Source organism: Vipera ursinii (genome assembly GCF_947247035.1).
Source record: "Vipera ursinii genome assembly, chromosome: 1".
In the NCBI taxonomy this organism is placed as follows: domain Eukaryota; kingdom Metazoa; phylum Chordata; class Lepidosauria; order Squamata; family Viperidae; genus Vipera; species Vipera ursinii.
The window spans coordinates 63,974,921-64,001,203 of NC_139512.1; the positions used below are offsets into that span (position 1 = coordinate 63,974,921).

A 26,283-nucleotide genomic window follows, 5' to 3' on the forward strand; every position below is an offset into this window, starting at 1 on the left:
CCCGACAGAGTATTCCCAATTCTTTTCAGATGATTTTGGATCGTTCTTTGGGGAAGGGGAGGAGGAATTCCACTTCCAGTTTTCCTCCTGAACATTTTGCATCTGCTAACTTGGAGGTTGCTGACCCAGCTGATTCCCTATTCCCCATGGTTAGTAATGGGCTCTGCAAAGAAGGGGCATGAAGTACAGCATATGCTAATGTAACCCTGCAGTCCTATATCCTCTTGCTCAGTATTCCCCAAACATTGGGAAACTGAAGTTCTCTTCTGCTTCAATTAAAAGTGAAGACACAATGTATTCTTATCTCAAAGCACTCTACTTTTACAGTGTGCTATGAGTCACAATGATCAGTTCTTAGTGAAGTCCTCCCACACGGTGCCTCTTTTGCGTGAGTCACCAAGCAGGGCAAGTCTTTCACTTAGAAATTGGCAAGAACAAAGAACAATTCATGCTCTGAAATGGGACAGTGCCTCCTCTGGGAATGGATAATTCTGCTACATCTTTACTTTGGGAACAAATGAATTTTCCAGACATGTAGACACATGGCAGTATTACCCTTGGTGGATATTAGCTTGAATGAGTCAATTGAGCAGTGCATGCTGCAGAAATTCAATGTGCAGCCACCTTCATGTTAGGGACGCGTAATCCTTGCATGATTTATTTTTTATGCTTTCCTAGGAGTTCTCTCAGGAGATACTATGTGGAAAACACTATTTCCAGTGCTGCCAGTGTTTATTCAGGTCACTGATGGAGTTTCTAGTGTTCAGATGCCTTGGATAACCCCAGAAATGAATCTATGAATCACTTTTTGTAACACTGTTTTGCAGAGAGACTAGGGTGGTATCAGCTATACCCTAAGCATAAGTAAACAAAGGGGTGCTACATCTGAGCTGCCAAAATGGGGTGACCGTGCATAGCAGCAAAAAGAGAGCAGCAGGCCTGAAAGTTTAAATAATATTTATTAAATTGTGAAAGTATGTGTTTAAAAGTTAGATTGAGATACATTTTATGTATTAACAGTAAGAAAAATCACAACTTACTTACTTTGATGCTAATAAATATGAATTTCACCAAAAGTGGTTCAAAGTAGTGTTGGTTATTCTTAGCCAGTATTTGGCATAATAAAAATTAGCTTTAAAATTGTATGTATTTAAGTGAAAATATTTTATGCTGTGAATTATATGTTATAAATTATAGAGAATATTCTATGTATTTTCCCCAAATAATATTAAAATCTACCCACATGGATGATAAAACATGAAGAACAGCTCAATTTTTTTTCTTTCATGGTCATTATTTAGAAAAGGCTTTATTGAAAACATGTGACATTCAGCAGTTTTTGTGACTATTTCTATGCATGGGTGTCAAACTTGCCGCATCACGTGACATGTTGTGATGTATCGTGACTTTTTTCACATTGCTGGAGCTCGGTGGGCACGGCCTCGACATGATACAACCGGTCCGCAGGTCGGCAGTTTGACACCCCTGTTCTACTGGGTGCCTCTGTGGAGATCACTGAAAGACCTATTAAGCTGGATACAGGCAAACATTAAGAGTCCTATAAGTGCTTATAAACTGATACATTTGCTCATATCATCCTGTATGGATCAGAATTCATCAATACTTTTTCTTCTCTGGGATCATGTCTTCTGAGTGGACAGTTGTATCAACCTGTCAATAGTCAAACACAGATGCAGGAAAGCTTTGATTTGTTCCTCCCAAAACACCAATCATCAAATGCTTCACCATTTCAGCCTTCGTTCAGCCTGCAACGTGCTGCTTGCTAAGCAGAGCACAGGTAAAACCAGGGAGGCAAATGAAGAGTTGCTGTGAGTCAGGAGTGCTCCTTAGTGTATTTTAATACTTGTATTTGAAAAGCAACCCCTTAACTTATAATTTAAGAGAGTGGGCCAAATGCCTAGCTTGCTTATTTACTATTGGCATGAGACCCTGCGTGTAACTTGGTTACAGTTGCTATGGAAGAAAGGCTTCTAACTATTCTTTTGAAATGATGAAGAGACGGTAAGTTTGAATTGTCAATGGGTCAACAAATTTGAATTGATGGCTAATAGCTCCATAGGAAATAGGATTAATCAGAAGGTATGATCAGGATTTTAAAACAAGGAGTTTGAAAAGTTAACCTGCCAATATAGAAACAATTAAAAAGGGAGTATGGTCACATGACCTATGCTCGCTCAATATATAAAATAGCTTACCTTCAAATATCTGACCACTTCCTCCCTATGATCTTTGGGAGACAAGAGTAGCAGTTTCGGTCTGAGTATAATCATACTGCCTCCAAATGGTTATCATTATTAATTTTAGTCCTGTTTGTCAGTGTGCTGTAAGCTGTTTGGTCTCTTCAAAACTGGAGTGGCATATAGGCTGAATAAAATTGTTACCTGAAATTTTAGGCTCAATTATTACTTAATAAAGGTGATATTAACATTTTAGCATGGCATCCATGCCTCCTTTGAAGTTCAGGAAACTGTGTTTTCCTTTTTAACCATTTTTTACAAACAGAAATTATCCTAGTCATAAACTAAACAACAGGTCCATATTCTGGAATCTTTGAATGTAGCAAGTGTTAAAGAAGCCTCAGTGGGAAAGGAAAAGATGCAACACATTTTAAGAAAGTATCTTTTCTTATTTCAGTCTTTTATTGTTACTTACTAATGTAGCATGTATATCAAATAAAGGCAACAAAATGAAATATATAAACAAGGCATTAAATACTTCATGTGAAAATTAAAATAGGAGAACAGCAACTGGACTGAGGAATCAGATTACTGAGAAGAACTAACGCATCAGAAGATTTAGAAGAACAAGCAAGAACACTACAAAAAGGCTTGAAATCATTTATTTATTACCAGTTAGAAACAGCATGCTTTGAATGCAGGTATGGTTCCACAAGTTAAAACTGTCCTGAGGTGAGCTTCTAGTGTGTCCCAGTGACAAGCAACCCATTTTTTGCATTTCTGTGAATAAATTAATCTACTTTATTAGGATACAGCTTGGGGAGAAGACTTCAATGGAAACCATTTAGAGGATTTTGATAAAAATGCCATATAGAACAAGGAGAAAAATGGAACCTTTAAGCAATTTTTCTGCCTTGTTTACATAATATAATAATCCATAATTGCATGTTTGACTTGGGCTTAATGTGCTGCATGAACTGAGTTAATTGTAATTTATTAAATAAGTCATGGTAAAACTATCTATGGCTTGGCTTAATTTGTGACACAGGTCTTTTTCAGTTGTGCACTTGTGCTGTTCAGGCAAACTAAGTTATGGTTTCTTTTAATTATAATTCGAACAAACCATGGTAGCCTTGTTCACACTTTACATCAGATGGTTTATCATTATGGAATAAAAAAAAAATAAAAAATAATTTTAAAAAATTATAAAATATAATTTTCTTTTCCCACTGAGGTAAGAAAGAATTCTGGGGAATACATGCTTCCACTTATACCCAAAATAGCATTTTCAATTGCTTTAATCACTTCATTTGTTTTTGCCCACTTCACAAATGTGTGTAACAGTACAGCCACACCGTGTCAACTTTTATGCCAAAAAGCAATGAGCCATTTGCACTTCTTTGTATAAACCTACTTTGTACTCTGTATTTCATGGAATATTTTTTCCCAGTGCCTCACCTGTAACATCACTTCAGTATCAGGATATGAATAGAACAGGAAACACAGTTTGCCCACCTTGGATCCTCCTTCTAATTTTAGTTCTGGGTCCTGCACTTTTAAAAAAGGAATATGGAGAAGCTGGATCAAATTCAGTGGACAGGCATTAGGAGGACTGGAAGCCTGGAACCAGCACTTGGAAAAGAGAAAACTAAGGTAAAATAGAATGGTGGTCTACACCTAAACGGCTGCTAGATACAGAAAGAAACAGACCCATTCTTTTTTATTACCGTATTTTTCGGACCATAAGACGCACCTGACCATAAGACGCACCCAGTTTTTAGAGCAGGAAAACAAGAAAAAAAATATTCTGAACCAAATAGTACTGGTATACTAGGAAGGAAGGAGGGGAGAGAGAGAGGGAAGGAAGGAAGGAGGGAGGGAGGGAGGAAGGAAGAAAGAAAGAGAGAGAGAGAAAGAGAAATAAAGAAAGGAAGGAAGGAAGGAAGGAAGGAAGGAAGGAAGGAAGAAAGAAAGGAGAAAGAAGGAAGGAAGGAAGGAAGAAAGAAGGAAGAAAGAAAGGAGGATGGAGGGAGCAAGGGAGAGAGAGAGAGAGAGAGAAAGAAGGAAGGAAGGGAGAAGGAAGGAAGGAAGAAAGGAGGGAGGGAGGGAGGGAGGAAGAAAAAGAAAGAAAGAAAGAAAGGTACCGGTAGTTTCTTTTCCCTGAATAGGTTTTCTAAGATGCCGAAGCAATTTCAAACAATTAGCAGTATTATCTTGCAAATGGGAAATCACTTCCAATAAACTTCGCAGAAACCTGCAGGGACAACTCCGCACGGCTTTGCTGGGGCAAGTCGCCTATGAGGTTTAGTTTAGCAAAAACTATTTCTTTAGCAGCGAGGTAAAAGAAAGAAAATGTGCGCGCGCAGGGAGGGGGAGGCAGTCAGAAGGCATGGCAGGCACGTCCGTATTTCCTCCCCTGCCGACCAATTACAGGGGCGGGGCAGAGAATTCCATGTCTTCATTCAATCACGTCTCTCCAATGGAGCTGATGGACTGCGTTGACTGAACGGGAGACAAGTGTTTTCGCTTACCTTCGGACCATAAGACGCACCTCATTTTTCCACCCACTTTTGGGAGGGGAAAAGTGCGTCTTATGGTCCGAAAAATACGGTAGATAGTAGAACAGCCTGGCAGGAACAGCGAAAGGTCTTTGCCTCACACCTTAAGGTTTTCAAGGATGGCCACTCAGTGGGGATGATTTAGTGACTTCCTATGTTGAACATAGCCTTGAACTAGGTAACCAATAAAGTCCCTTCTCTCATTTTATCAGTCTACATTGATAAGAGTATTCCATTAGAACAGTTTTCTAGCTACATGCATTTGAATATTAATATTTTCCTCCATGTATCTAATATGTGTGAGAGAAACCTTCCTCGGTCTAGCTGCTTCATTTAAAGCAGTCCACCATAAGTGAAATGATTCATTACTGAAAACAGAAAAAAGCTAAATATTTTGAGGAGAGTAAATAAATTTAAGGGACGCGGTGGCTCAGTGGGTTAGGATGCTGAGCTTGTCGATCAGAAGGTCGGCAGTTTGGCGGGTCGAATCCCGAGTGCCGCGTAGCAGAGTGAGCGCCTGTTACTCGTCGCAGCTTCTGCCAACCTAGCATTTCGAAAGCACGTAAAAATGCAAGTAGAAAAATAGGGACCACTACGGTGGGAAGGTAACAACATTCCGTGCGCCTTTGGCGTCTAGTCATGCCGGCCACATGACCACGGAGACGTTCTCGGACAAGCGCTGGCTCTTCGGCTTTGAAACGGAGATGAGCACTGGCCCCTAGAGTCGGAAACGACTAGCATGCGTGTGCAGGGGAACCTTTACCTTAACCTTTTAAAATAAATTTAAACCATGATGATTAACAAATTAATTTCCCTTCATCCTATTTTGTTAAGTTGCTTGTTTAATGTGAATTATTGCAACCACAAAATGGGAGATTGAGTTTTAGTTCCACTCCAGGAACAAAGGCCAGCTGGGTGATTGTGGGACAGTCACATTTTCTCAACCCTAGGAGGAGGCAATGGCAATACCAAGAAAACTGCAGGGACATGTTCAGGCAATTTCTGAGAATTTGACACAACTGGATGAAAAAACAACAACCCACAATTGTATTTAACTCTGTCAAAAAATTCGTACTTGACTGTCAAAAAATTCAGAATGAATGGCTCCTCTGACTTTAACCCTTCAATCTATAATCATGGGTAGCAAAATCAAATCTGACATTTCACAATATTTTTGTTGTCATATAACTGTTCGGACAAGTTTTCAGTGCTGAGAGAAATACAAGTGTTTGGTTATGTGAAATCTCAGTTTAACAAACTACAAACTTTGCATGCAAAAGACGAAATCTCCATCTAGTCATTCCCCCATGAAATTACGAACAAGCCTGCCATATATATAATATTTTGGAAGAGGCAGTTATATATTAATTTTACAATACTATGACCAAATTATGTAAGTTGCCATGATGTACTTTTGCATTTAACACATTTGGAATATGACTTTCCCCTGTCCTGACCACTTTCTACAGGGGAACGATTGAGAGCATCCTGTCATACAGCATCACAGTCTGGTTTGGAAGCATCACTGCTTCAGACAGAAAGGCGGTGCAGAGAGTGGTGAGGATGGCCAAAAAGATCATTGGCAGTTCCCTCCCCTCCATCCAGGACATAGCACAGAAGCATTGCTTGAGCAGGGTCCGTAAGATTATCTGGGACACTACTCATCCTCTTCACAACCTGTTTTCCGTGTTACCTTCTGGGAGGAGGCTTCGTGGTATCCGTAGCAGAACATCAAGATTCAACTGTATTTTCATTCCATACAGCATTAACCTTGTGAACTCTCAGGCTTCCTCCTTCCATTATATATTCAAGATGGACAGTATTTAATATTTATTTTTCTATATGTAGGGGTGTGGGTCTATGCATATGTTGTATATAGTATGTTTTAGGTGTGTGTCACGCATTTTCACTTTGAGAGCGGGCAACTAAATTTCATTTTTGATGTGTGCCGTTGTGCCCACAGTAAAAAAAATGACAATAAAGGTTATCTATCTTATCTTTCTGTGAAATGAGGAAATTGGATTCAAGACTAAGCTGGGTTCCCATCCGTCTGTTTCTGCACTGTCCCCTTGACATACATTCATTAATTTCTATTCTTAGCAAAATAATACCTCCCAATTTTTCCCCCTGTGGCTATAAAACACTTAGAGAGATTGGAACTGAAACTGAGATAAAAGGACTATGACTATTATTTTGCTGGTGTCTACTTAGCTCTATGAGCAAAGGTATTTCTGTGGCAAACTAGTGGCTTTTGACTTTGAATAAATATGTCTAATTATCATGCATTAAATATTAGATAATTAGACATAAATATGTCTAATTATCATGCATTACACATTACATTAAACAAAAAAGCAGAATAAATTATTTCTCTCAGATACAAAGTAGGGGTTACTGTTATTCCTGAAACAATCAACCCCTAACTGCTATTCAAATATCTCCGTTCTTCAGATGTTAGTTTCATGAAAACCTATTCCATTAGCCTTGTAGTGACAAACTATGTCAAATAATTGGCTCCCTTTAGTTATACCAGCGCAAAACTGTATTACCTTTTATAATCTTGCAATATAAGATACTCAGGGAATCCTTTTCAAAAGTAAGATTAATAGAGGAGCATGTGTTTAGCACTGGGGCTTTTCCTAAACAAGGCTTAAATAATGAGAAATGTCAAAAGCATTCCATAGAAAAAAATATCAAAGAAATTTGGAAATGAATCAAATAGGAAGTTAAACTAAGATTCTGGAAGAAAACATCTGCAACTGATGGAAAAAAAAAACTTTTTTCCAGGAAAAAATTAGCAATTGTGTTGAATATTAAGAAATGCACAATTATACCATTGCCATTATTAAAGAATGTTTTCTATTTCTTAAAATCAAATTATTTACAGTGATGTATTAAGAATCATTAATATATTGCACATAATTTAAATTCTTTAATGTCATTCTCTACAAAGGAGTTAAATTATCATCAGTACTGACCTTACATATTTTAGACAGAAGTGATGCTCCCGGGTATTTCAAGAACAAGATACTTAAATAGATTAAAAAGCTACAGTTGTATCCTCTCCAAATTCAAACTGAATTAAGGTTACAGTAGTGGCTTTCTGTTCTTTCACAGAACATCCAGATGATAACACATCACAGAGCTGTGCAAATTGTGGTACCAGGAAAAGAAACAACTACCTCCTTTTTCCTGCACCACTTTTTCCTATTTTACTGCTACTGCCAGTAGACTTGCTGGAAGATTTTGAAGAGAAAAGTCTTGTCATAAACTCTGACACATCAGGCAGCTCATGGTTAGAATTCAACATATTCATGGATTGCTCCATTTCCTAAATACATACAAAACAGAGGAAAATATAAGAGAAAACCATTTCTAAATTATATATTAAAGAATATATAGTGAATTTTTACAGTTTGCACTTGCTCTCTATCACACAACCCCACTACAGACTCCTCTATACAGCCAGTGTGAAGAACTTAGAAAGAAAATTGTTACATATATAGGAAAGAAACTACTAAAAGCAAAAAAAAAAGCTTAAAAATGTGTCTAAAGTAGTCTTACAGGACAATATTGATTCTTCCACGTTTTGAAAAACTGAAAAATCTCAGTTCTAAGCGTTATTTTTTCTTATAGCTTTTCTTCAAACAAATGAGCAGAGATATCACCCAAGCATAATAATTGACTGTTATGACATTTCAGGATCTAGACTAGAGTGAAATGGGAATAACCTGAAAAGAACTTGATACCTGTAAAGAACTACTGAAGACAAAGATAATTCAGAGGAAATAAAAATTAATACCAACTGCACCCCAGAAGCAGCAGCCAAAGGCACACAGTAAGCACCACTAAATATAGAAGATTTAGTAAACACCTTGAGTCTCCATTTTGCTCTAGCCCTCCGCTATTCGGCATAATGCATGGTGAAAGGACAATGAATTAAAATAATGTAAGAAATATTATACTACAACTTCCTATTATTGTGAATTTATCAAGTGTGGAAATTCTTGCTGAAATCATAATGACAAAGAGAAGGAGAGGACAGCATAAGGTGACAGAAAGTTTTAGAGACTTATACTCAGCACATAAATTGAATTCCTTTTAACCAAGGTTAGTTAAAACATTTTTATTAGAAATCAGTACTAAACAATTTGCTACAGTGAATGCAAAAGGGCTCTTCATCTAATATCAGAGCAGTTAAAAAAATCAAGTCATAGTAGAACACACATGTTCAGGTAGCCTTAGAAGTTCTGTCAAGGACTTTGCTTTAATTAACAAAGTTTACTAGAGCTCCCATATCCAAAAAAAGAGTATGCTAATTCCTAATAGGGGAAAAAGAAAGTTTAGGCAGCAAGTTCCTTTACTGGTTACAAAGGAGTAAAAGCTAATATCCTCTCATTTGTGGAGTTCCTCAGGGGTCGGTTCTCTCGCCCCTCCTGTTCAACATCTATATGAAGCCGCTGGGTGAGATCATTCGTGGTTTCGGGGTGGGGTATCATCAGTACGCTGATGATACCCAAGTTTTTCTTTCCACCCCGAACCAACCCAGCGATGCCCTCGCCGTGATGTCCCGTTGCCTGGAGGCGGTCCAGGTCTGGATGGGGAGAAACAGGCTTCGTCTCAATCCCGCCAAGACTGAGTGGCTGTGCATATCGGCATCTCGGGTCAACCAGACTATTCCATCTCTAACGATGGGGGGGTGAGGTGTTACCCCCCGTTGATAGGGCTCGCAACTTGGGCGTCCTCCTGGATTCACGACTCAATTTTGAAGACCATATAGGAGCCGTGACCAGGGGGGCTTTTGCCCAGGTTTGCCTGGTGCGCCAGTTGCGACCCTATCTGGACCGAGATGCCCTACGCACAGTCACTCATGAGTTTAGACTACTGCAACGCTCTCTACATGGGGCTGCCCTTGAGGACCACTCGGAGGCTTCAGCTGGTGCAGAATACGGCCGTGCGAGTTGTGATGGGGGTTTCCCGATACTCCCATGTAACACCTCTACTCCGCGAGCTGCATTGGCTCCCGGTTGCCTTCCGGGTGAGATTCAAGGTGCTGGTGATGACCTATAAAGCCCTAAATGGCTTGGGTCTAGGATATCTGAGGGAACACCTGCTGCCGGCATCAAGTTCCCTTCGTCCAGTGCGCTCCCACAGGGAGGGTCTTCTCAGGGTGCCACCGGTAAGAGATTGCCGGAGGACGACACCCAGGGATAGGGCCTTCTCAGTGGGTGTACCTGTCCTTTGGAACCAGCTGCCAGTGGAGCTGAGGACTGCCCCCGACCTCCGTTCATTCCGCCGGGACCTGAAGACCTGGCTCTTCGAGCTCTCTGGCCCAGGCTGAGAATTCTAATTTTAGCTTTAATCTTAATTTTAACTGGGGTTTTATTTATGCAGGGACGAATATAATTTTTTTAAATCTGTTTTTAACTTTTGTATCTTTGTTTTTTAATCACCCTGTAAACCGCCCTGAGTCCTTCGGGAAAGGGCGGTATATAAATGTAATAAAATAAATAAATAAAAATAAATAAGCTTTGATGAAATATGGGATAAACCCACATGGAAAATAAATCTGCTCTTCAAGATTTCCCATTCAATCATCAAAGGAGAGGACATTAATTCTCTCATGGGAATGCTTTCTTCATTTGACTTTGAGATTCAGAGCACACCACAGTATTTTGTGTAGGTGGGGAGCACAAAACTGCTGAAATTAAGATTATCCAGCATATGTTTATCACATTTGGTTTTCCATGTGGGGGTTGTTGTTGTTGTTAGCCGCCCTGAGTCCTTCGGGAGATAGGGCGGGATATAAGTCAAATAAATAAATAAATAAATAAATAAATAAATAAATAAATAAATAAATATAAATAAATAAAAAAGGACAGGTTAGGCTGGTGCCCGGGAGAAGGGTATTTTTGTTTCAGGTAAGCTTCATAGGATGTGGTGAGCAGGCTACAATCATTTTATGAGAGAGGCAGCCATAGGGGTCCTATAAATGAATGTCATTTCACCACGAGACTGTCTCCATTCTGTTTAAGCTCATCCTATATTTCATAAGCTTTTTGGGGAATGCAAATAAAACATGGAAAAAACTAAACTCCTTTTATGTCATAAACCCGACTTTCCAGTAATAATTTCCATATTTTTTTTGCATTGTTGAAGTTGTTAGCTCAGAACTATATTTTAATTAGGGACGCAGTGGCTCAGTGGGTTAGGACACTGAGCTTTTGTCGATCAAAAGGTCGGCAGTTTGGCGGGTCGAATCCCGAGTGCCGCGTAACAGAGTGAGTGCCTGTTACTCGTCCCAGCTTCTGCCAACCTAGCAGTTCGAAAGCACGTAAAAATGCAAGTAGAAAAATAGGGACCACTACGGTGGAACAGTGGGCTAATGCCTCCTTAAGTAACACCAGCTGCCTGCAATTAGTGCAGGTTCAAGTCCCACCAGGCTCAAGGTTCACTCAGCCTTCTATCCTTGTTGGGAGCAATAAGCTGACTTTGTAAAAATGCCGCTTGGGAGGCCCCCGAAAGCGCTAATAAGCAGGCATATACATAGAATGAAGGCTATTGCTAAGCACATTGATTTGTGCTTCTTAGATTGCAAGCCGCCCTGAGTCATCTTACAATCTAAGGGATGGGATTAAAAAAAAAAAGGTAACAGCGTTCTGTGCACCTTTGGTGTCTAGTCATGCCGGCCACATGACCACGGAGATGTCCTCAGACAAGCGCTGGCTCTTCGGCTTTGAAACGGAGATGAGCACCGGCCCCTAGAGTCGGAAACGACTAGCACGCATGTGCGGGGGAACCTTTACCTTTACTTTTATATTTTAATTATAGAAATAAACAAAAATCTCACTATTGTATCTGATACTTTCCTGATTTTGTATCTTATATATCTATACTTATGCTTATATTTAGATTCAATATTTGCAGTTTTCACTTTTGCAAAGGTTACTCACCCGCCTCATGTCAGGATCACTTGTATTGACAACTTTAGGTAATAACACAAAGATTAGCAATGGAAGGATCATCATCATAACCTTAAACAGAAAAAATTCAAAAGCTATTATTAATCCATTAACCATTTGATGCTACTGTTAACCATTTGATGCTTCAAATAAATGACTCCTCTTTCAGAATATTTATGTAACTTCAAAACTACCATAGTTTTGTGAACAATCAAAAAGAAAGTCATGAAAATAAATTGAATGTATTATGACTAATCTGAATTCACCTGATACTTGACCAGGATCACTATTGGTTTGATGTTAGCAAAAACTATTGAATCTTTCATAACAAATTATGGTGATCAGAAATATTCAAGACATAGCTTCATAAAATTCCTTAAGGCTGAGAAAAGGAAACTACCAACTTAAGTTACATTTATCAAATGTGTTCTAAGTAGCCAAAGATTACAAATCTCTTGGGATTATAAAGCACATTTGTTCGTTAGTGTATTGAAAGATCAATACCAAATAGCAGATACTATAACAGATTTTTTTCTAAAAAAAATTAAAATGAATTTGAATGTAGCAGCAGTATAAAATATTAAAAGTTGTTTGATAGTAAAATTGTATTTTTCAGAACTCTGTGGGTACTAACTGAAGGAATTTAAGAAGAATTTGGATGCCCATTATCAAAAAACCTGTAATTGAATTTTGCACAGGTGTTGTCTTAGTAATAGCACCGGATTATACAACTTTCAAGATTCTTTCAAATCTATGATTAACAGATTGATTTCATTATGAGCTCATTATCTGCAATCATTTTCCCTATAATTCTGTAGTCACTTTTAATAAGTAAAAAACAAGTAGAGACACTCATCCAAAAAGTTATTCAGATGCTAAGATTTTATACCTACAAAAATCAAAATAGTGCAAGCAATGGTATTCCCTGTGATACTCTATGGGAACAAAATTTGGACTCTGAAGTAGTAGGATGTTAAGAGTATTGATACTTTTGAACTTTAGTGCTGGAGAAGACTCCTCAGAATACTGTGGACAGCCAGGAAACAAATGGAACAAATCAACCTGCTCAAGGCATAAAAGGAGCCTTGGTGGAGCAGTGGGCTAATGCCTCCTTAAGTAACACCAGCTGCCTGAAATTAGTGCAGGTTCAAGTCCCACCAGGCTCAAGGTTGACTCAGCCTTCCATCCTTCCGAGGTAGGTAAAATGAGGACCCAGATTGTTGGGGGCAATTAAGCTGACTTTGTAATAATGCCGCTTGGGGGGGGGGGCCTAATAAGCAGGCATATACATAGAATGAAGGCTATTGCTAAGCACATTGATTTGTGCTTTAGATTGTAAGCCGCCCTGAGTCTTCGGAGAAGGGCGGGATATAAAATGGGATTTTTTAAAAAATGACAATATTCTACTTTGGACATATTATGTGAAGACCTAGCATTCTGGAGAAGGCTCTATTGCTGAGAAAAGTGCAAGGAAAGAGCAGCAACATGAATGGCCTCAGTTACTAAAATGACATGTGCAACACTGAAAGGTCAATTTAGGAACATATCATGAAGAAAACATTTATGTGGTCACCAAGGGTTGACATCCAATTGATAGCACACAATCAACGAAACAGGAACTACTCAGATTATCTTGTGGAAGCCAACCTTGTCCAAATGCCTAATTTTAATCAGTATTCCAGGTTTCTAAGACATGATTAAATCTATACAGTGTAAAGTTTTGTTTTTTGTATTTCACAATTGAATTCAATATTAAATAAAATGCCAAGTTAAACATATTGTACACATATAAGTTACTATATCCAATTTTTATGCTTTGGCAGCTTTATTCAACTTTTATTTATATACCATATAGTGTTAGGATACATTATTTTTTGCAAAAAGAACCTATTTGAGAGACAGAAATAACAGAACTGCAATCTTAAACATAGGAAAGAGTTAGGAAATGAAATTCCTGTTTAATTCCTCTCAATATATATATTGTGTCAGTCTCCAACACACTCATCTACTCCATGCATTTCCTTACAGAAAATATATAATTTTGATTATGTCAGACATAGCACCCTTGACATTTCTTAGAACTTACAACGTACTAAAATCACCAAATAAAATTCTGAATAATTAAAATGCACAATTAAAGCACACAATAAAATAAAAAAGTTAAAACTTGTTTAATATGTAATTTCTACAAATGGAATAATCTGATAAACCTGTTTTTGTTTACACAATTCCATACATACCATGGGGTTCATTAAAAAGTCTGTCCAGCCCCAAGACTCTCTCTTTATAAAATATGAAGGTGGCCCAGAAGATTTCATTTGAAGTGGATATGGCAATCGAACAACTTCTGATGTTTTGATATAATTCACATATCTTGCTCTGAATTTTAAAAAATAGATTTTTAAATTAAATGAAACACATTTTCTCTATCAATATCTCTACACTGTATCTGGTGACATCAATGCATTTCCACGGAAGAGCCAACAATTAGATTAAATGCTGCTTATTTGCAGATACATGTTTTTATGACAGCAGTCTAAATTATTATTTTTTATTTCACTAGGAGTCTGCACTGTATGTAGAGTTGCTACCAGATTGCTATACAGATAATCTTTGAATTATGATGGCAATTGGGACTAGAATTTCTATCACTAGATTGATAGTCATAAAGTACGTTGTTACACCACTGCTTTGCTTAGTGACAGCAGTCCCAGTATTATTTGCTGTTGTTTACCAATTCTTATCAGTTTACCAATTCTTACCCAAAAACCCACCCTGATCCCACTCTCAGCTTGGTCCCTACCAGCCCTGAGATTTGGTAAAATATGGGACTTTCTCCTCTTCCTCCTTTTAGCCATCTTGTATTCTGCCACCACACTTGTGAAAAATCGAGGCTGCTAGCTGTAGTAGGTAGGTGGCCATCCCAAGGCAGTCATAAATGCAGCTGGGGCCCAAATTATGTTTGTGTAACCATGGGTAGGTACATTGCAACAGCTGAAATCCCCATGTTCAGCTTATTGTAATTTTGAATTGTTGCTGAATCTTAAAAAAAGACTACCCTACCTGAATGGATTTATATTTTCAAAAAAACTGGGGCTTTTCCTACAATTTATTAATGCAACAGAAGCTTGAGAATGATTTAACTAACAATCCATTTCATCTATGGAGATATTGTACCAGGTACCACAACAAGTCAACTACAAGTAAACTACTTCATACAAAAAAATATTACTGTAATTTTAAGAAATTCATGTATTAAAGCTAGGTTTTATTTCTTTTTAAATATTTAACAATCATATATGCAAGATAAGTTCAAATTGTTTAGGTAATACAAAATGAATATCAACATAAGTCTTAGCAATAAAATTAGGGCTGCATTAACATACAGCAGTAAATCACCATTTGTTTTAATCATTATTTATTAAATAAGTCAATGACCTGGTTTACACAATATTCAATCACGTTCAATCAAACCAAGTTTCATAAGCCAAATGATTTGATTTATAAATTGTGATAAGCCAAAGAAACAAGCCTATATATTACATATTACAATATTCATTAACAAATGTTTTATCCCAATAAAAATGAACACGGAATGGCCATTTGGATTTTTGTCTCACTAGATCTTACTTCTCAAAAGCTTTTCCAAATGTAGTATGTTGTATGTAGATATTAAAATTAAGCTTTTCATCTCAAAACTTACAAAATATATTGACTTATTGCAATATGAAATTTTAAACAGTTCACCTCATTTTTCCTCTTGAAGTAATATCTACTCGTACTGGTTCAAATTTGTAAGCTGGAGATATAACTTCAACAACGTATGATCCAGAAGGAATATCATGAACTACAAAGCTTCCATCTGTCCTGGTAAAATAGAAAAGAGCCAAACATATAACTCTATCACAGAATGTTTTCAGAGATAACACAATAATTTTAGGTTACATACCACAAAAAAAGTTTTGCTTGATCAGTTTTGAGCTATATTTCAGACTATTAGACTCTCTGTGTTAAGAAAATAAGATTATAATTCCTGCCAACATATATGTAGTACAATGTTCTTCATTAGTAACAAGTGACAGTGAACTGGTATAGCACGGCAGTTATGAATACAAGATAAAACGTTCTAGTTTCCTTCCCATTAGCTTGATTGGATGACTATTGGTCCCACTGTTTTAAGAGAGAAAAAATATTAATATTTAAGAAATAAAATAGCAGAATTCTCTGGGAAGTTTACAATAAATCTGTCCATTTTCTTTTTCTAAGCTAAAATTCCAAATGTACTATCCTTTTCTTGTATGGAACATATTTGAGTCCTCAAATCATATTAATTGGCATCTTCTACATTTTTCCTGCTCTATTATTTTTCCAATATGATGACCAGAACAGTACATAGTTTTGTAGATGTAGAAGCATTAGACTTGTAGAAGAACATTGCAATGTTGACAGATATTGTACATTTAAGCCAACATCTCCACTGAACTAACCACTGGGATTCTAACCACTTTTTCCTGGATAGACATGAGGCTTTACCAGAACTCATGTAAAGTTAGGTTTTGCTCTGATGTACATCACTTTACACTTAATGAAATCTTAATCAACCATACAGTGGAATATATTCATTTCTCAATATCAGAGGCAACCTGATTCTGTGTGCATGTACTTCTACTCTGCAGGAATTCATTATGTAATATGAAAAGATGTGTTAGCATTTCAACACAGAATATAAAAAAGAGGTTAATGCACCCCTTAAAAGCAACTGCCCTTCTGGGAGGGGCACAGGGAGAAAGCTTCCCCATCAATATAGTGTTTAAGGATACCACAATAATATAACTAATTCAATTTTTGACACTTATAGTTCTAGGTCCAATTCTGATTTACCATTAAGAACAAAAACACAATTAATGGTTGGATGCATGACATTGTATGTCCAAGTTTTAATAAAGACGTACATGTTGGTATTAATATTTTCAAATAGCCGAGTATGTGTGTGGAAACTTATCTGCAGATCAGAAATATAAGGATATCTGAAATTGAGCAGTTTATTCTGCCTCAGAGCAGAAAACCAACTGTAAAGATTGAGAGGTATGCTTTGTGAGGCCAAATACACTTAGAAAAAGCTGCTTGTGATCTTCCCAATGAACAACACACTGTGACACAATAAATATGCTATAAAATTTGTCTTGGCCAGTCTGCCTTGACCTAATCCAGACCAGCTTTCCCTCAGCCTGCTCTCTGGTGTAAGATTTTAAGACAGAAAAAATAGTAATAATGGGTAGTATTGTTGTCTTTGTCTAAAGAGACAGGAAGCTTTAAATGTTGATATAATTTATATCACGCCTTCCCTTTAGAAACTCCCTATTCCAACTTTTGTCCATATCAATGCTGTCAATTAGGATCAGCTAGGAGAGTGACTGAACTTCCTGTTGCCCTCTGGGTGTGATTCAAGGTGCTGGTAATTACCTTTAAAGCCTTACATGGCTTAGGCCCATGGTACTTGCGAGACCACCTGCTGCCATTGTCAACCTCCCATCGCCCGGTTCGCTCCCACAGAGTCGGCCTCCTCAGGGTTCCATCGGCTAAGCAATGCCGGCTGGCAACCCCCAGGGGGAGAGCCTTCTCTGTGGGCGCGCCGACCCTCTGGAATGAGTTGCCTCCGGAGCTGCGGATGGCCCCTGACCTTCTGTCCTTCCGCCGTGACCTGAAGACATGGATGTTCCAACAATCGGGCCTGGACTGTCTATAGTTTTAAATTTGGTTTTATTGGGTTAATTGTTATGTATTTATTACATTTATGGTTAAATTCTTTTTTAAATTTTGTATTTTATGTTTTTTAACTTTCTATTGTTGTGAGCCGCCCTGAGTCCTTAGGGAGAAGGGCGGCATATAAATTTAATAAATTCAATTCAATTCAATTCAGCTTCCAAGGCTAAGGATCAATTTGAAGCAGTCTCTCCCCAGGGGCAGATCAGAATCCAAACTCTCATCTACAATCTGCTGGCTCTCCAGGCAAAACCTCCCTCGACACAAGCTTGACTCCAGGGACACAACTATATTGTTTACTTGACAACACCAGAGAAGTATCTTGCCAGCGTCTCCAATCCGGTCCTTTCGCCGCGGCCTCAAAACACACCTTTTCCATCAGGCTGATCTAGACTGATAGGGATTTTAATAATGTCTTAATTTTTAACTTAATTTTAATTTTTACTGGGGCTATTAATTTAATTCGTTCTTAACTTTTGTACTATTGTATCTTATTGTTGTTAGCCACCCTGAGTCCTTCGGGAGATAGGGCGGCATCTAAGTCCCAGTAATAAATAAATAAATAAATAAATTCCTCTTTTTAGATTTAGATTTAGATTTTATTAGATTTATATACCGTCCTTTTCCCCCGTAGGACTCCGGGCGGTTTACAAGGTGTTTAAAACCTCAATACAATTTTTTTTTTTTAAAAAAAACCAATTAAAAACGATTAAATTCAGTCCCTGAAGTCGAAATACAAAAAAACCCCAATTTGTATTTTAAACATTGGTGGGGGTTTCCTGGTAGTCTTTTACTCGGGTACTTATCTATTCGAACAAGCCGGCCTGGCCTGATGGGTTTGGGTTTTAACATTATTTTAACTAACCTACTACATTGGGCACAATCATTTAACTTTAAATCTTGTATCCTGTATTCTTATTTTTGTTGCCCTGTACACCGCCCTGAGTCCTTCGGGAGATAGGGCGGCATATAAGTCCCATTAATTAATTAATTAATTAATTAATTAATTCCTCTTTTTAGATTTAGATTTTATTAGATTTATATACCGTCCTTTTCCCCCGTAGGACTCAGGGCGGTTTACAAGATGTTTAAAACCTCAATACAATTTTTTTTTTTAAAAAAATTAAAAACGATTAAATCCAGTCCCTGAAGTCGAAATACAAAAAAAACCCCCCCCAATTTGTATTTTAAACATTGGTGGGGGTTTCCTGGTAGTCTTTTACTCGGGTACTTATCTATTCGAACAAGCCGGCCTGGCCTGATGGGTTTGGGTTTTAACATTATTTTAACTAACCTACTACATTGGGCACAATCATTTAACTTTAAATCTTGTATCCTGTATTCTTATTTTTGTTAGGACGCTGAGCTTGTTGATCAGAAGGTCGGCAGTTTGGCGGGTCGAATCCCGAGTGTCGCGTAACAGAGTGAGTGCTTGTTACTCGTCCCAGCTTCTGCCAACCTAGCAGTTCGAAAGCAGGTCAAAATGCAAGTAGAAAAATTGGGACCACTACGGTGGGAAGGTAACAGCGTTCCGTGCACCTTTGGCGTCTAGTCATGCCGGCCACATGACCACGGAGACGTCCTCGGACAAGCGCTGGCTCTTCAGCTTTGAAATGGAGATGAGCACCGGCCCCTAGAGTCGGAAACGACTAGCACACACGTGCGGGGGAACCTTTACCTTTACACCGCCCTGAGTCCTTCGGGAAAAGGGCGGTATATCAATCAATCAATCAATCAATCAATCAAATAAATAAATAAGTGCAAAACTTGCTTAGTATCTTATGTTATGTTTTGCCCCGGGGTTAGATAGATAGATAGATAGATAGATAGATAGATAGATAGATAGATAGATAGATAAATAAGTGAGTGCAAAACTTGCTTAGTATCTTATGTTATGTTTTGCCCCGGGGTTAAACATCGTTGAAAAATTCCGCTTCTGACATTACTTTGCCCCTTCCCGGTTGCCCTCATTTAGCCCTGCGGAAGGTTTAAATTACAAAGCGCGGCCAGCCTCCCGAGGGGGGGGGGAGGCTCCCCGAAGAGACGCGAGGATCCCGAGCAAACCAGAAACCGGCTCTCGACGTGCTCCGGAAGGCTGCGGGATCCCCCCCTCGCCTCCAGCCAAGAAGGACTTCCAGACCGGCTCCGCACGGCCAGACCGGGGCTGGGAGAGAGACGACGGTTGACCGCCACCGCGGGGCTGCTACTCACTTGAGGAAGCCGACGTGCTCCTCCCCGTCCACCAGCACTCGGGCCCCCGCAATCCAGTCTTGGGGCTTCACTCCCGGCACCACCGCGCGGCCCTCAATCTTAAACCTCTCCCCGGCGCCGAGAGCATCCCCGCCAGCACCGCTACCGCCGCCGGGCGTTTCCGAAGCCCACGAACGTGAGGGGAACTGAAACGTAGCCGCCAGCACTAAAACCGTCCCGAGAAGACCGAAGGGCTTGGCCGCCATGACAGCTCTTGCGCCAGATACCGGGATAACGAACAAGCGGAAGGAGGCTTTTTTTTTTTCTTCCTTTCCCTTCTTCTCCCGGCGCATGCGCCAAGCGACCGGAATGAGCCTTTCGACGTGCCCGGCGCAGCGTGTGTTCACGTGACAAAGAAGGGACGCGCCCGATGCTGGTCCTCGACTCTCAAAACTCTGCATTTCCGGTTCCTTCTCTAGCAGGGGTCTTCAAACTTGGCCCTTTTATGACTTGTGGACTTCAACTCCCAGAATTCCTCAGCCAGCATGGCTGGCTGAGGAATTCTGGGAGTTGAAGTCCACAAGTCATAAAAGGGCCAAGTTTGAAGACCCCTGTTCTATAGAGTTCTTCTCGAGGCGGGCGAGGAAAGGAACCTTGGCTCGCTGGTGAATTGTTGCCAGACGGGGCTATAATATTATTGTCATTCGACAAAAAGTATACCCTACCCTACTCGAAGAATCAGGATAAAAATCTTCGTGACCTAACCGAGTGGAAACGCTTAATTAGATTAATTTCTGCAGCGATTTAATTTTGCAGACGCATGGGATTTTATTTTTTTAAAGTTTGAAACACCCCCAGTCCCGTCTTACAATATCACTACTGGATTGCGGCAAATGTAATATATTTGTACTTGTGAAGGGTTGCAGACTATCAAAAGTTTTTCACGGGAAATTAAATTTTCAAAATTACGTGAACTTTCCTGTTGGAGAAGCAACTGTGCTTCCTCTATATATTAACTATATTGTATGGAATACAGATAGATCGGCCATTGCAGAGGTGATATTTAACAGTTTCATTTGTAGATTCATATTTTTAGATTATTAACCAGGTACTGCATTTTATTGAATGTTGCTCTGATTCACTATCTGATAAATATGTAAAAATGTTGCACTATAAAGTTTTATTTCATTTCACCAACAGAGGGACTAGGATGCAGAAGCTTGACTAGTGATGACTAGTTTGGCCATGGCTAAGCCATGTTTCTCATCTCAACCATTGCTAAAAGAATCTGAAATGGGTCCAAAAGTTAATTTTAGGTGTGTCTGCCTTTCTATATAGTCTGTTTAAAAGATGCTATGGAAGAAAAACAAGTTTTACTGGACATTTTTAAATTGCAATTTCTAATAAAATTAGTATAAAAAACCAGCAGCATGCCATTGTGCAAGCTCTTGCCCTTTTGAATATGCACACATCATAATGTATGAAAGCACCAGAGCATACATTGTGATGGCATCATGCTGCTTTTGTTATTTGAATCCTGTTTTGAATATATCTTTATTGCAGTTGTGAAAATCAGCCTTAACAGTTAAATAGATGGTTAGGTTGCCCTATCTGTGCCAAAACTTACTGAGGGAAACAAAAACCTCAACCCGGAAATTATGCAGTTGCATACAGAATAACTAAGGGCAAAAAGCTCTATACAGTCTATTTCTAGCTGATGTGGTTAAAATTAATAGGGCAGGCTTATAAGTAAAAGAAATAGGTACATTAAATGGTGGGAGAATTTTCATGTAAACTTGTCTAATGATATTTCCATCATATGGCAGATGTATAGGATGTTGACTATCCTGGCATCATGTATTATATATTTATACTTATAGAAACTTTGCCATTGCTGGACCCAAACATTTCAAAGCAAAAACCTAGGTGTGTATCACAAAGTGTTACCAATCAGCACAAGAACTTTCAGCATATTGAACAGTACTCTGTGATACATAGCATGCTTCATCTATGTTTCCTCACATAATTTGACTGTATGCAGGTCTTCATCCAACAGTTCATTTCTTGACTTTTTTAAAGCCATCCTTTAAGCAAGGATGAGTTTTGAAGAGATTGGTGCTGAATATATTTCTTTACTGCTTACCATGAATCAAGATAGTTCAGAGAAAAAAATTGACACAGGTTTTCTGATGGAGAAATTAAACTTTAGAATTTAATTAAGAAAAAGACCAGTAATGTATTTTATTGATTACAACATGTAATTATAGTAGTATATTTAAATGACATTTGGGGTGCGCGTGCACCTTTCCGAAGGGCGGAGGTGCGCGCGCACCTCTCCAAGCTGCCGCCGTCCCGTCCGGAGACCTGCCACGTTCGTCAAACATTGACGAACACGGCAGCTGTGCAAACGGGATGGCGGAGGTTTGTAGAGTGTGCGCACCTCTCCCAAGCCGCCGCCGTCCGGAGACCTGCCAAAGTTTGGGGAGGTTTGGGGAGGTGCGGTCTCCGTACCTCCGTACCTTTCCCCCCCCCAACCCCACTCCCTCCACCTCTCCCCGCTGTCTCCAGGCCCGGTTGATTCGCTTGCCCGTGGTGGTAAAGGAGAGAATCAAGCGAGCTCCCCAACAGCGAGGAAGCCGCAGCAAAATGCCCTGCCTGCCTGCTTCTTTCCGCTGCCTGGCTGGGCTGGCTGACTCTCCCGCATGGCTCGCTTGCCTTGGGATCCAGTGTTGTTTTGAAGGGAGCTAACATGGCGACAGTGTCCGGCTATTGCATCTGTAGGCTGCCCTACGGCAGGTAACACAAAGCGATCGGGCCTTTCCTCCCCCCTTTCCCTCCCCCCCGCTCTAGGGCAGAGATTCCCTTCCTATCGCTCGGGGCCTTTCGTCTCTTTGGCTCGCCAGGGCTGGAGCGGCGAGAGCGAGCGGCAGAGGAGAGATGGTGGACTCCTGGCTGCCGCTTCTGCTCTGTGCAGTTTTCCAACAGGCCTTTTTGGAGAAGAGGAGGAGGAGCCACTCGTTTCCCTCTCTTGTATTATTTTTTTTTGTGTGTGTGTGTGTGGTTTTGTTTTTGTTTCGTAAATTGTCGAGCCCGGGCATACACAATGGACTCCTCCCCTCCTTCCCAGGGCTCTGGTGTCAAGGGGCTGCGGGTAGTGGTGGTGGTGAAGGAGAGAGCTATTGTCCTTCACTTGGGGAGGGATGGCGGGAGGACTGGCTGACTGACTCGCTTGTGCTATAAAGGGTGTTTCTCCCCCTTTCTAAAAAAAATTTTTTGGAAATTATTTTATGAGCTTCTGGTTTCTGGCCGGCTGCCTCCCTCCCCCGATCGGGGGTCTTATTGGGTGGATTCAATGGGGAGGGTTAAGGATTTAAGGTTAGATGCTCCCCTCCCCTCACTTTCTTCAGAGAAGGCATGGAGAGAGCAGAACCGAGGGGGGGGGAGGTTGAGGAAAGCGGTTCCACAATGTCTGGCTAAGAGGGAAAAGCCAGCGAGCCAGTCCCGGGAAAGATCCCTACCGAGCAAGCGGGAACCGCAAGGACTGGGGCAGCGGAGGCGGCTCCCGGAGAGCCCACGCTCCTGGCGGTCACTTGCTTCGCGTCTCCTGAGGGAAGGGGGGGCGACTGGAGCGGGCGTGTTTCCTCGCCTGCTGGGCGCCGCAATTTGCCTGGGGAATGCGCGGGCCCCGAATGGCAGCGTGGAGCGAGGAAGCGGACAGCCAGGGCTTCCTCGAGAGCCGCGGCCACACAGGGTATTCCTTGCCGCACAGGCTGCTGAAGCCTGGCTCTGACGCCACTTCGCCTCGGCTAAGCGAGCGAGCGAGTCCGCTCCACCAAACAGGGGAAGCAGAGTCCCCGGCCGCCAGACTCAGCCCGAAAGGTGGGCGGAGGAGAGCACAGAAGAACAGGCGAGACCCCTTTCTGGTCTTCCTGAGGTAGTGCTTCTTGCGAAAGCTGCCGCGGCACGTTTGCAGGCTGCCGAAAGCGGCAGCTTTGCAGACGGGCCGTCGCGCAACCGGGAACCGGTTCCATCACACATAAAAAAAAGGCGTCCGCGCATGCGCAAGAAACGGTTTTTGCGCATGCGCGTGCATGGACGCATGCACGCGGCTCCCACTTTTTTTTATGTGTGATGGAACCAGTTCCCAGTGGCTCTTTTCCTTTTTTGGGTTGCCGACCCCTGCACTACTATATTAGTAATTGCAGCAACAGGGCTGTGCAAAATGAAAAGTAAAAACTGCATGCATTTTTATTCAGACACCATTGAAGCTAAATTATTGCAGACTTATTTATACTGTCTGCAAGATAGTTTTTGAAGCAGCTTGCAAATTCTCCAAAGGACATGGCTTTTTTTATGCTTCAGTTGCAGCAGAATGTTTCGTGCAGTTGTAAATCGCTTTGCAATTGATCTCCAAAGTGTTTTAGAGTTGCTTTTCCCCAGGACCAATCTTTTTGATGACTGAATATGTACAAGCAACCCTTGCTTACCAATTGCATTGTGCAGCAATCATTTGAAATTTTGAGAGCTGAAAAGATAACTGCGACCAAGCTGAGCTTTTACAATCTTTGCAGCATTCCTCAGTCAGGTGTCACCATTACAGTTCTATATTGTCCTTCACATGATCCATTTCTTTTTTTTTTCTCCCCCACAGAGCAGAGAGAATGGAGAAATAAGAGATTACAAGAGAGTAAGCAGGCACACAATGAGGAATATACATTGAAAGGAATGTACTAGGGTTGTCTATTGTTGTATTCTTTTCAATGTGTATTCCCCATTGTGTGCCTGCTTAGCTTCTTGTAGCCCCTTTCTCTTCAATGAATGTGAGTAGAAACATTAAATCCCTACTTAGTATTTTCCTAGTTCTGAGAGTGAGCATTTCAAAAGGCAGGGGAGTGGGGGGGGGAAGGAAAGCTTAACTAAAATCATAAAGCAGTCATAGCCATGTGATTTTCCACTTAGCAACTGCATCACTTAGTGACTTGAGTTTCCAGTCCCAATTCTGGTCACTAAATGAGGACTGCGAGGACTGCTGTACAGTCCTATGGCTTTGTAAAACACATCCTTCAGATGCTTCACCTTGTCCATCCTTTGTTCAGTACACACTGGTGCAGCACATACTGAAGCTAGGTACGTGTAATGTGTGAATTATTATAACTGATTGGTAGCCCATTCCCTGTTGCATTTTCTAGGGACTGAAGTTGCAACAAGTATGGATGTATGATTTAATACCAGTTTTAATGGAAAACAAAAAAACCTCCTAAACTACACCTGTCTTAACATTTTTTAAAAATATTCAACTCTCCATACACAAAATATCCCCAAATCTCCATCTAATTCATTCATAATCATTTTAAGCCTTTATTTTATAAAATGCCACTTCATATTACCTATCATTCTGTAGAATGGAATAAAAGAAAAAGCAATTACCAAAGCAAAATAGCCTATGAAATAGGTCAATGTGAAAGAGCATAAAATTACTACTTGGCTTAAGTTAGTTGATCAGATGAATAGTAGTGTTATAGAATTATACAGCCTGTTATTGATGCTACTGATTTCATATAGTAAGCCCTTAAAACATTATGGAAATAATTACTGATTTTACATATTTAGTCCTTAAATTATTGTTAGCTCTGTTGGCTCAAGAGCAAGACAGCTCTTCTCTTATGTAAAGACATAAAACCCAGGGAAAATTTGCATGACTCTCTACAGCTGGAAGAGTCTGTAAACTTAAGTCGACAAAACTAGACTTAATTTTAACAATTCAGAATTGTTTTCATAAGAAAATGTACATAAGGCTTCTTTCTTACAGCCTGCAGTGCAGCTGATTATATACATAAAGCTAATATTTAAATTTAGTTTGGGATTAGCATTAAATAAAATGAGTAACTTTGCTAGCATGCTACAAATATTTCTGTTTGTTTTGGTGCACTGCTTGCACAAAACACAAGGTGCCATCTTAAAAATACATTGTTTTTCAGTTCAAATGATCAAGTATGGCATAGCAGATTGTCCTAAAATGTCACAAATAACCAAAACAAAATACAGCTGTAAAACTTGTACATGAGATGTACTGCATTTATTGTTTTTTTTAAAAAATCAGTGTTAAGTTAGGAATTTGACCATGTGGCATCTACGTCTGAAAGCTTTGCAGCAATATTTGCTAGAAGAGGTAGCAGCTGTGCTGTTAAATCTGAAACGCACAAGTCTAGTCAGGCTGTAAACATTTCTAGGAGTTTTAAATATTTGAAGAACAGCAAAAAAGGTTCTGAAGTGGGAAAATCTGAACTTAAAACAGTAACAGTACATTTATTAAGCTGCATGTAGTTTGAACTATAAAGAGTAGAATATATTAGAAAACGTATTAAAATGCAAGGTATACAGAATCACTATTCTGTTCACATCTACAGTTAGCTTTCTCAATGTTCTATATTTTAATACTCTTACAATTAAGTCATACAGGTATTTAAGTAGTCAATTTAGTGGAAAACCCCACTTCAATTTATTTCAGTGTGCAAAATGTTTCAAAATGATTTGTACACAATTTGTGTAAACACTTTGATTTTTTTCAAAGGAATTTCCATCCCTCTATACAGTTATTTAATATATTGGCTA

At 39.7% G+C, this 26,283-nt stretch overlaps 1 protein-coding gene and 1 long non-coding RNA gene across 2 annotated transcripts; both read right to left on the bottom strand.

The window, feature by feature from the left end:
- Positions 1-940: 940 nt before the first annotated feature.
- LOC310632357 lies at positions 941-7,030 on the bottom strand. The gene is made up of 2 exons (XR_014490844.1): positions 2,217-7,030; positions 941-1,671 (listed from the first exon to the last, which is right to left on the bottom strand). It is a non-coding gene; the product is annotated as an uncharacterized lncRNA (long non-coding RNA).
- A 55-nt stretch (positions 7,031-7,085) lies between these two features.
- On the bottom strand, positions 7,086-20,011 carry EMC7 (ER membrane protein complex subunit 7). The gene is made up of 5 exons (XM_083349536.1): positions 19,693-20,011; positions 15,466-15,585; positions 13,959-14,097; positions 11,710-11,790; positions 7,086-8,087 (listed from the first exon to the last, which is right to left on the bottom strand). Exons 1-5 carry the CDS (start codon positions 19,935-19,937, stop codon positions 7,935-7,937), a joined length of 738 nt encoding a protein of 245 aa, XP_083205662.1. The 5' UTR covers positions 19,938-20,011; the 3' UTR covers positions 7,086-7,934.
- Between the last annotated feature and the right edge of the window lie 6,272 nt (positions 20,012-26,283).

Bases quoted from the DNA above. Each gene is read 5' to 3' on its own strand.
- EMC7 (XM_083349536.1), bottom strand. From the start codon at position 19,937: ATGGCGGCCAAGCCCTTCGGTCTTCTCGGGACGGTTTTAGTGCTGGCG. The intron at 11,791-13,958 runs GTATGTATGGAA...TTTCTGTTTAAG, and splicing joins ACTTTTTAATGAACCCCATG to GTTATGATGATGATCCTTCC. The intron at 8,088-11,709 runs GTGAGTAACCTT...GTATGTATTTAG, and splicing joins GTGATCCTGACATGAGGCGG to GAAATGGAGCAATCCATGAA.